At 36.1% G+C, this 12,195-nt stretch overlaps 1 protein-coding gene across 3 annotated transcripts in view; it reads right to left on the bottom strand.

Annotated features, from left to right (window-relative positions):
- Window positions 1-407: 407 nt before the first annotated feature.
- IGF1 (insulin like growth factor 1) overlaps window positions 408-12,195 on the bottom strand; it is a 418,876-nt gene continuing 407,088 nt past the window's right edge. For all 3 annotated transcript variants that reach the window (XM_044087739.1, XM_044087740.1, XM_044087741.1), the window contains exon 4: window positions 408-1,957. In XM_044087739.1, the coding sequence (XP_043943674.1) occupies window positions 1,898-1,957 (60 nt within the window). In that variant the 3' untranslated portion in view covers window positions 408-1,897. The remainder of the gene's footprint in view (window positions 1,958-12,195) is intronic.

The following is a 12,195-nucleotide window of genomic DNA, read 5'->3' as shown; positions in this document are numbered from 1 at the left end:
GACAAAATTAAAATATCTGACACATTTTAAAGTTGTTGGTTGATGAAAGGTGCATTGTGTTTATGGTTTCTATCTGGCACTCAAGTGTGTTATAGTTTTCAAAATTGTCAGGTTTCTTCAATGGTTGCTTTGACAGATAGAGTTTGTGTAAGAACCTTATGTTCAATTGCAACAACCTTGAAAAGTGCATAACTATATTATCTATTTTTCTGATGTCACAACAGTGCATAACAAGGTTAGCTTTTTGCCCCTTTCCAAGTGTAGCTACCACTCATTATGTATGACATACCAAAACAGAAAACAAACAGGAAATCAAAATGGTGACTAATATTTTTTTCAAAACAAGTGCACAAACTACTACTTAAAAGTAAATATGATTTGAGGCAATAAATAACTGACTACTTAGGAATGCTTACATGCCTGAAGCTGTCAATTGAAATATTTATTTAAAGTTTGATCAGAGTAACTGTCAGTAGCATTCTGTAATGCTAATATTCAAGTTTGAAGTCTTTCATCTCAGCATTTTAGCTAAGATCAAGTGTAGTGAATGGTGTCTTTTAAATGTGGGTTTTAAATCTTTTCCTGACAACTGTCCAACTAATAGCAATAGTTGCTAGAAAAACACAATTGTGCTGTGACTTCTGAATAAAAATAATAACAGTCCTTTAAAGAATCATGGGTAAACTGGTAAATTCATCAGCATGTTTAGTTTTTATGTCCTATATGTACAAAAAACCTGCACAATAAATAGGTAATGCCAATTAATTTGCTGATATGTATTTAAAAAGAAGGCAAGCTTTTATGGTGGCTCATTTCTAAAACAGAACACAGAATCATGGCATATTTTAAACAGAACACAAAATCATGTGATATTCTATCCTTACAGAATAGCTTTTAGTTTCTAAATAGTTCCCAAATAGCAATTATATATTACATACCATTTCAAGTTTTATTCTTGCTTTCACTGTTTAACATTTGCCAAAACCTTTACACTAATACAAACTTCAAATAGCACCATAGTACTAGGAAAAGGATTCTTATATCATTATTCACTATATGTATATATATATATATATATATATATATATATATATATATATATATATATATACATAGAGAGCGAGAGATAAGATATGATAGTGTTATATTATGCGATAAATGGAAAACTATTTTCTATGTACTGATGGATAGTCTGTGAAGTTGCAATGTTTGTACAGATGCCAATAGCTGCACTTTCTAAATATAAAATCACCTTTACAATTCCTTTATTTTACAAAAGCACTTAAAAATATATTTTTGTCCAAAAATGAATGCATTGTCACATTTATCTATTGACTCAAGTGGACGTTATATGTTTGAAATCATGCATCAGGAATTTTGTAGCTAAAAATGATTACATCTGAGAATGTAAAACTGTGCAAACACAAAGGGGAAGACAAACAATGTTATCAGGAACTGTAAAACAAACAGCCTGTATAGAAGTGCAAATAATAAGAAAATACTTAGAACTGGCTGGGGTTACCTTGCCAGCCAGAGTTCAAAGGTTTTCTTTAGTGCAATCTGAGCCACCTAAAGTCCAGGAATCACTAGACTTTGAGGGGGTATAGGAAATTCTCATTGCAAATCTGTAAGAAAGCGTTAAAGAAGGTCAGGCATTAAACAACAATGCTACACAAACCCAACGCATTCCTCAGTCTTCAGCTGAGTTGGCTCAGATGTTATCCAGTTCTCTCTTGTAGTGTCAACTGGGAAAAATGCCCTCTAGTTAAAATATAATCAAACTGATTTTATTATGCTTTTTGTCTTCCACCAGTTAATAAGTCATTCATTTACAGTAAGTAATTTGCAACTGTGCAAACAACACTTTAATTCCCTATTCCTTTAGAGGGTATGCTTTCTACATTCTGTAGCTTCGGTTGTTCCCATTCCCACGACTTGTGTTCTTCGGATTTGTGTCCTGTAGGTAAAATAAAAAGGTAAAAATGAAATCAGTCAGATTTATTTATCTTATTTTTATTATTTATTTATTAACCACAGATACATAGAGACAGACACACACACACACACACACACACACACACACACACACACACACACACACACACACACACACACACACACACACAGGGGAATATTACCAGCAGTACCCAGTTGTGCATTTGTATTTACTTCAGAATCACCTTTGTTTAAAAAAACAATTTTAAACTTCAGTTCAAAATATGTAATTATGTATAACAGTATAAAGTTCACATGATTCACATTTGCTCTTTGGTTCACCTATGTTGACATCGGCTCTAAGTGTCCATCCATTGCCTGCTATCTTAGTCATTAACTTTAGAGACAAAAGACGAATGGATGATCTCTGAGGCTGTCAAACAGCAGTGTTGGGCTTTTCTGTTTATTTCATGCCTTCTTCCCTTCTCACTCAGTGTCCAGCTTGGAATGATATCAGTGTGTGAAGTAGATGTACTGTACTACATTCATGTCTCATTGCAGACATTGATGTGCACCTTAAATACTGCATTATTGTTGAAAGACCCCTGGGTTTATTCAAGGAAATGCCAGTCACTGAAAAAATTACACTTTTCCTGAAAGGAAAGATGACTGTTGTCTTCTCAGGTCTCCTAGTGAGGCTTACACTCTGGTACCTTGGTCCCTAAGGACACCATATTTAGTAAGCATCTAGCAGTTTAAGAGGATTAATTAAGGATTTGAGCAGACAGAACTTAATCTCACAGGAACTGGCCTGATGGCTCCTCTGCCTGCATCCAATCATTCTATTTATTCTGGGGAGACAGGAGTTGGACATCCCCAGGCTAGGCGAGAGCCCTATGTCCCAATCTTTCCTGCCTGGGAATTCCAATTGACTGTTTATAACCTAGCAACTATCAGGTGGTAGGGAAAGGGCCAGCTTGCTGATCCTGTGGGGTGGCCTACCTTATCCACCCTTGGAGTACTCCTTGACCCTTCACCAGCTCTTCAAAGCTCTGCTATCTAGTATCCTATGGGGAAGCATGCCTCTGCACTCTCCCTTGCCCTCTGGTTCAAGTGCAAATGCACTTAAACAGCAAGGGTTCTTGAGGCTAATCTCCTGTGGAGTGTCACCTGTGTGGCTAACAAGAGTCCCCCAAGATGGGTGAGCATGCAGTGGGCACTCACTCCCATACCTCCAGGCCAGCTCTTACATGGACCCATGCTATTAAATGAACTTAAGTCCCATGCACCATAGTCAAGGTTTTAGCCCTCTGTGCCATGGAGCTGGCTGAACAAGTAATTAACTAGACCCCATACCCAGAATATCTCTGAAAAGAAGCACATGCCTTAGTGGAGTTAATGCCTTTTAACAAATTAATTAAAATCTCTCTTTCTCTGTACTGTGGGTCATAGTGTTAAATGCAAATATAGGTTAAATAAAATACTGGAACTGCTTAAAAAAGCTTATTAAATTGTCAGGTCTAATAATGAACTCAGAAAAGTTTAATTGTTGAAGACAACATTAAGGAATTTTTTTGTTACTGCAGAAAATTGGGAAATCTGTAGAATGTAACATGCTATCACTGAACAATGAAGCGACCAGCCATCCACATGGTATGGAAAATATGCTTGCAGAAAAATGTTCTGCACATTTCACAATAAACAAAGAAACAGGCCTATAAAAAAGCTTATATTTTAAGGTATCAGACAGTTCTGATGAGTTCTAGTACAAAATCTAGGAAAACTTAACTAAGCCCCTATCAGTCATATTAATCAATGTGTAAGTATGTGAACACATGCCTGACTTATGTTGAAAGGATATAGTGATACCAATTTACAAAGGACATTTTGTTAGACCCACCAGGCTAATGAATATTCTCCTGAAAATAATTGAGTGATTCATAACGGAGCTTATTCTGAGTGACTGAAGAGGCCTGCTTATTTCATCTGTGGAGCAGCATAAGCTTGTTAAGGTGAGATCCTGCCTTTTGAATCTTGTGGTACTCTTTGAAAAAAGAGAAGGACTTGACAAAAGGCTAGCAGTGTAGACTGCTTACTTTGATACTGCTAAAGCATTCAAGATTATGTTATACTATATAAGGAAATAATCAACAAATTAAAAAAATAAATCACCCTTCAGGAACAGCGTTACCAAAAGTATATAATGTCAGTCACCATAAAACGGCTTCAACCACTGTTCAAAAGACTTCACCAGTAGTGGATATAATCATGTATAGATGTTCTTGATGTAATAACTCCAGCGAAACTTCACTTACGTAAAAGTACTTTATTCAGAATAAAAGGCTTTCTCAAACTTTAACAAAACAAACTAGCTCATTAATTATTTAAATAGCTGCTTTAACTCTGATAAACTCTCACCAATCAAACAAGCACTAATACATCTCTGACATTTTATATATAAATAACTTTTAAAACTTCAAAAAGTTACTCAATATATTTAAAACTCTGTATAAAAACATTGTTTAAAACATTTATAGCATAGGAACTAAACTCATGTCCCACCATCATGAAAACTAGTAAAACGTATCAAAATCAATCAAGTATATAATCAGTCAAGTATATACTGAGTAGGGGGTTTTGATTTTTATTTGGGTCTATATACCCTCCTACCCTTCAAAAAAGGTTTGATCTGAACCCTGTCATTCAAACCTGGTTTTTCATCTGCCCTCCATCTAACAATCCATCTAATTTCACTTTCTAGGGTCCGGTTAATCAAATCACCCCCCCTAAGACCCTGCACTAACTTTTGTATAACACAGAAGCTGAAGATATGTTCTGGTCCTTTTTCACTGTTATGTTTAGCTAAAGCATTGAACCCAGATCTCAATCTGATATGATACACGTGTTCTCTGATGCGCTCTCTCAGCGTTCTATTGGTTTTCCCAATATAGAGCTCTGGCCAAATAGACCACATCTCTACTGTCACAACTAGTGTGGGTGTTAAATTCAAAAGTACGTCCAGTAACTGGATGTACCAAAGTGGTATCTATGTTGATGTAGATGCATTGGTTACATTTACCACATGACACAGTGTTCACATCAGATGTATCTACTCTTTCTTTATAGGGAACATTTTTCGGTCTACATAATAATCTCTTGAGGTTGGGCTTATTCTTAAAAGTTATTCTTGGTTCTGGTCCCACTATTTCACCTATTTTACTGTCCGTCAACAGAATATCCCAATGTTTAATCATCAGGTTTCTCAAATCCTGGCTATCCTTAGTGTAAAACATAGTGGCTCTCAATCCTGGTTTATCCGGTCTAATTATATCTTGTTGGTTTATCTGTTCTGAAAAATAGGGTCTTGCCCTAGTACCCCTCAAATCATTTACCTCTATAATTATTTGATCTATCATTCTATCAGAGTATCTAAAAACATTCCTCTCATTTTCTCCACCTCCTTCTTGTATCCATCCTCTGATGGATTGAGCCTAGATGCTCTCATAAACTGTTCTCTTGGAATGTTATTAAATATATGATTAGGGTGCATACTGTGTCTATGAAGTAACGTATTCCTATGGCAAGATTTCCTGTGGATTGAAGTATTTAACAGTCCATTGTCCAATTTACATATGTCTACATCTAAATAAGATATCCTATTAGCTGAGTACTCATATGTAAACTTCAGAAATACAGTGGAACCATTTAGATACTCCACAAAGTTTTCTAGGGTATCTACATCGATACAGCCCAACAAATTTGTTGAACCATTCAGATGTATATACAACCCTATCCTCCCAGGCTGCCATGACCAGGTTGGCATAGCTATTGGCACAAGACACTGTCTTTTGAACAGTGGTTGAAGCCGTTAAGCAACAGCGTTTTATGGTGACTGACATTATATACTTTTTGGTAACGCTGTTCCTGAACTCGCCTGGCTTGCTGTGCGGCATTTGGGTGATTTACTGAGTCAGTAGGAGTGACAAGCCTGTGTAGCTGGCAGTGACAATCCGTTATTAGATTTTGAACCGGAATATGAGGATAACGACGATAATATTCAACAAGGAGGGACACTGAATGTCATGAAGGATATACAGGACACTGAGACTGAGTTTACACGCCTAAAGAAATTACAGGTACAATGACAATATTTTGAAACTTGCCTTACCAGAAAGATAGTTCCCAGCAGCTCAATATTGAGCTAAGCTTCAATTACATGAAGCTTCTTATTGAATTTCATACACTGGAGGAAAATGCTTTAAGGACATTGGTTAATCAACATGTTAGTGACTTTAAAATGAAGTATATGAATATTGATTGTCACAAAAAGTTTGAGAGAATGCAAGATGATGTATTACTTTTTGAGAAACGTTTAATTGAACAAAAAAAGACTAAGATTGTTAGAGATGTACGTGATTTTAGAAATAGCCAAGTTTTTACTTGGCCCAAAGAAAGTTACGTTTCTACACAGAACAATGTTCCATATATTAATCGACGTGGTTATGCTATGGTAGCATCTCAACGGAAGGGTCCGGAGGTTGCTGTACATGAGGTACCACGTGACAATAATGTCGCTGTTAATCAACCTTTAAGTAATAATTCTGTTAATCTTAATGTAATTAATACCGCTGAACCTCAAATAAGAGGAAGCAGTAACCCTGTAGTGGATAACACTATGATGAGGAGGATAAGTAATGAGGGTAGTACATCTGGAGGAATAGAAGGACAAGAACAGCAACTATGTGATACATCCCTAGACAGGAATATAGGACCCATTACGACAGATGTGGCTGTAAGGCCTAAGGTTACCCAGGGAGGAAATGGTAATGGTTTATCAGTACAGAAGGAAGGTATCCCAGAGGGAGGCACAAAGGAAGGGTTCAGTGGAAGATCATCAGGGCCCTCTGAAGAAGAAGATCCTCGTTAGTAGTCAATTTGTCCAGTAGAATTTTAACTAAGTATGAGATACAAGTACTGAATAAGGGCTTGAACTTTATTCCAACCAAGACACAATTATAGATACAAAGATGTTTATTAGAAATATACAACTTAAATTAGACTTTGGAATAAGTAATGAGGAGACGCAAGGGCCTAGGTTTCGCCCAAACAGCACTTATATACCACAATTACACCCAGTAATAGATGCCTTGGGCAAAGTCCTTGAGGGTGAAATACATGGTCACTTTCAAAGGAGAAAGGGCCTGAGGCATGGACAGAATTTGAACTACAATCAGAGGAAAGTCCTTAATGGTTTAAGAAATGATGATAAACTAGTCATTAGGCCAGCTGACAAGGGAGGTCCAGTTGTACTTATGGATTTAATAGATTATAATGAGAGTATGAGGCGATTACTTAGTGAAGATAGGTTCTATCGTAAGATAGACTTGAATGAGGTGAAAGATAAAGTCTTTGAAGTGTATTATATGCTTGATGACCTTATTATGTCTTCTAGCATAACTAGGGAGCTATATGACTATTTTAAGGTTAACAATCCAGTCATACCAATTATTCAAGGGCTACCGAAAATCCATAAATCACGGATTACACCTCCAATGAGACCGATAGTGGCTGGCCAGGGATGGGTGACTGAGCCACTATTGATTTATATGGAAACTGTTCTAAGGCCATTGGTTGATATGAATAGCAATATTCTTAGAGATAGTAAGCAATTTCTCATAGATCTATATGCATATTTTAATGGATTAGATCAGGGGAAACAATATTATTTAGTCACTTTAGATGTTGTCAGCTTATTTACGATGATACCGAATGATATGGGTATCCAATATATACAGGATTACTTACGTGCACACTCAGATTTTTCACCTGATAGGATAGATTTGGTTACATTGTACTTAGAAACTATATTGTCAAACAATGTCTTTATATTTGGGGAAGGTTTTTACCTCCAGAGGGATGGCGTAGCTATGGGCACGTCTTGTGCCAATAGCTACGCCAACCTGGTCATGGCAGCCTGGGAGGATAGGGTTGTATATACATCTGAATGGTTCAACAAATTTGTTGGGCTGTATCGGAGGTTCGTAGATGACCTCTTTTTGGTTTGGCTAGGAGATGTAGATACCCTAGAAAACTTTGTGGAGTATCTAAATGGTTCCACTGTATTTCTGAAGTTTACATATGAGTACTCAGCTAATAGGATATCTTATTTAGATGTAGACATATGTAAATTGGACAATGGACTGTTAAATACTTCAATCCACAGGAAATCTTGCCATAGGAATACGTTACTTCATAGACACAGTATGCACCCTAATCATATATTTAATAACATTCCAAGAGAACAGTTTATGAGAGCATCTAGGCTCAATCCATCAGAGGATGGATACAAGAAGGAGGTGGAGAAAATGAGAGGAATGTTTTTAGATAGGGGCTACTCTGATAGAATGATAGATCAAATAATTATAGAGGTAAATGATTTGAGGGGTACTAGGGCAAGACCCTATTTTTCAGAACAGATAAACCAACAAGATATAATTAGACCGGATAAACCAGGATTGAGAGCCACTATGTTTTACACTAAGGATAGCCAGGATTTGAGAAACCTGATGATTAAACATTGGGATATTCTGTTGACGGACAGTAAAATAGGTGAAATAGTGGGACCAGAACCAAGAATAACTTTTAAGAATAAGCCCAACCTCAAGAGATTATTATGTAGACCGAAAAATGTTCCCTATAAAGAAAGAGTAGATACATCTGATGTGAACACTGTGTCATGTGGTAAATGTAACCAATGCATCTACATCAACATAGATACCACTTTGGTACATCCAGTTACTGGACGTACTTTTGAATTTAACACCCACACTAGTTGTGACAGTAGAGATGTGGTCTATTTGGCCAGATGTGCAGCATGTCCAGCGTTCTATATTGGGAAAACCAATAGAACGCTGAGAGAGCGCATCAGAGAACACGTGTATCATATCAGATTGAGATCTGGATTCAATGCTTTAGCTAAACATAACAGTGAAAAAGGACCAGAACATATCTTCAGCTTCTGTGTTATACAAAAGTTAGTGCAGGGTCTTAGGGGGGGTGATTTGATTAACCGGACCCTAGAAAGTGAAATTAGATGGATTGTTAGATGGAGGGCAGATGAAAAACCAGGTTTGAATGACAGGGTTCAGATCAAACCTTTTTTGAAGGGTAGGAGGGTATATAGACCCAAATAAAAATCAAAACCCCCTACTCAGTATATACTTGACTGATTATATACTTGATTGATTTTGATACGTTTTACTAGTTTTCATGATGGTGGGACATGAGTTTAGTTCCTATGCTATAAATGTTTTAAACAATGTTTTTATACAGAGTTTTAAATATATTGAGTAACTTTTTGAAGTTTTAAAAGTTATTTATATATAAAATGTCAGAGATGTATTAGTGCTTTAAAGTGTATTTTACCTTGTTTGATTGGTGAGAGTTTACACCCTATCAGAGTTAAAGCAGGGCTATTTAAATAATTAATGAGCTAGTTTGATTGGTGAGAGTTTACACCCTATCAGAGTTAAAGCAGGGCTATTTAAATAATTAATGAGCTAGTTTGATTGGTGAGAGTTTACACCCTATCAGAGTTAAAGCAGGGCTATTTAAATAATTAATGAGCTAGTTTGATTGGTGAGAGTTTACACCCTATCAGAGTTAAAGCAGGGCTATTTAAATAATTAATGAGCTAGTTTGTTTTGTTAAAGTTTGAGAAAGCCTACGGGTGAAAGCGCTTACTTTTGTTTTATTCTGAATAAAGTACTTTTACGTAAGTGAAGTTTCGCTGGAGTTATTACATCAAGAACATCTATACATGATTATATCCACTACTGGTGAAGTCTTTTGAACAGTGGTTGAAACCGTTAAGCAACAGCGTTTTATGGTGACTGAAATTAAAAAAAATGTTAATCCATATGTAATTCAATGAGCAAAATGCTGGTTAAATAACAGAACATAAGTCAGGGTGGGGGTGGGGTTACATGTCTAGATACAGGGAGGTCACCTATGGTGTTCCATAGGCCTCTGTACTCAGAGAATTGTTTTTGACTATTCTTCTCAAACATACAAATACGTTCTGTAGATCTTAATATGATGATGTTCATAAATTAGATAACATAATCACTTTAAAAAAAGATTCCAAGGTCTTCCAAGAGAGCTTGCAAAAATGCATACGTAGTTCAGTAGTCTTAACTTCACCTTTAATTCTAATAAGTGTAGCTTTCTGGGACTTGACAAAATGAATATCAATTACGATTACAGATTAAATAGTGAAATAATTAAAACAATACCTCATTAAACATATGGATACAATAATAGATAATGTTTGAGTAGTGTCTTTCTACTTCCAAAGTTAGAGAATCATATCCTTAACCCATCTAACTGAAAAGGGCATGTCAAGTAACTCCAAACAGAGCTTTACATATCTCTACTCCTCTCTGACCTAACTCATTACTCTGTACTGTGCTATAGTCTGTACTCTTCAAACAAGCCAGCTGAAACAACTCGAAAGGATATGATTCCTTAGTAGAAAATCAGAGGATTAGAAAACCTGAACTATTTGAAAAAGCTTCAGGAATTTTTCATTAGATTTTGTTTCTTATATGTTACTTAGAGGTGACATATATTTAGATTACAAGGGTATGACATAGGATTGTTTGAAAATTGAATGCACCACTGGAGAAGCTAATATGAGATCAGAGCAATTAATACTCAAGGTAAATATCATTAAAATAAAAAAAATATGGCAGATACATTATACCGCGCCTCTTAAAACTAAGGAAAATGTTTTTCTTTACAGACAGAGCAAATGCTAAATTCCTATAAAAATTATTTGGCACATGATTTTAAATGACTGCCTCTTGCTCTTTCAATAAATTCTGTGACCCATGCATAAATAGCATATAATCAAACTGACTAATAAAATTCACAGTAACTGCTTTCTCATGTATACCTTTACAATAGTTCTTATATATCTGGTTGGTTATAGTAGGTCATATGACTCTTTTACTAAGGCTCTCTAAGTCCTTGACATAGTTTCTTTATTTTCTTCCCATCCACCTAAAGCAAAGTTCATCCCTTTACATTTCCAAATGCAACTTAGATGTATGGAAACAGAAAATGTATTCCAGGGCTGCACCCTGTACTACTAATGGACAGAGGCAGTTCCTAAACACTTTATCCCATGCAAGGGTCCCCTCAAATTATCAATGGTATGATCCCAGTTATTCTCATTAGGGGTAACATATAATTATTAACCATGGGATGGGTAATGCCACTCTATAAACAAATGGGGTACATTATTTCCAGCACAAAAAGGGAAACTGGCTAGGACTGAAATGGGCCGCAAGAGCAGCCGGCCTAGTATTTACGTATGAACCTATGAACATATGAATCCAGCAGACAAAACCCCATATCTGCTAGATGTGAAGGAATACAACAATTCCATGGAATCATTCAGTTTCTGAAAGGTCGGTACAGGGGACACACCACTATCTGCAGTTTCCATGTCATGAGTGCTAAAGCCTTGCTTTCAGAGTCCATATGTTGGTGAAAATGAAAAGCTCACATCAGAACTGGAAAGATAACTAATCTCTGAAGTCACTGTACCTCTGAGAAAGGGGAAGCACCTATGCAATTAATTATCTGTAACAGATTTCATTTTCTCACTCGGATAGCCACAAAATTTTCTGCTGCAGTAAACGTATGTTACTGTACCCACTTCAGCCATAAATCATAGTGTATCCACTCCAGCATCCACTGAAATAGATTTACCTTCAATACCATTCAGCACAACTGAGGAGACAGGCAAATTCCTCTGTACCTTATTTGTTATATATCTGAGATTTATTTGTATGCATTTTGGGTTCCAGGCAGGAAGCATAGCTGTTAGTAGCAACAATCACGAAAACGGCCACTTAGAGTACTGTTCACCTATAGCATATCTGAAACATATATATATATATATATATATATATATATATATATATATATATATATATATATATATATATATATTCAATAAAGATGCAACAGTTTTCTCAGAAAATAAGTGGGAAAGTTTGAGAAAACTTCTGTATATAGAACTGATATTTTGAAGTCTTACCCATGGATTCAGAAAGAACTCTTTCTCTTGCATTAAGTACTGTGATAAGAAATGCTCTATTTCCATGATGTGGTATTTTGCGATTCAGAGCCACCTTTGCACCAGTGAGGAAAGATCTGCTTTTCAGGTAATTTGCATTCCTCTGAGTTGTC

The sequence above is a fragment of the Protopterus annectens genome, chromosome 11.part0 (assembly GCF_019279795.1).
Source record: "Protopterus annectens isolate FY-2018-M chromosome 11.part0, PAN1.0, whole genome shotgun sequence".
Lineage (NCBI taxonomy): Eukaryota > Metazoa > Chordata > Ceratodontiformes > Protopteridae > Protopterus > Protopterus annectens.
Note: the sequence above shows the minus strand (reverse complement) of the source record. Positions and strands in the feature narration are given on the sequence as shown.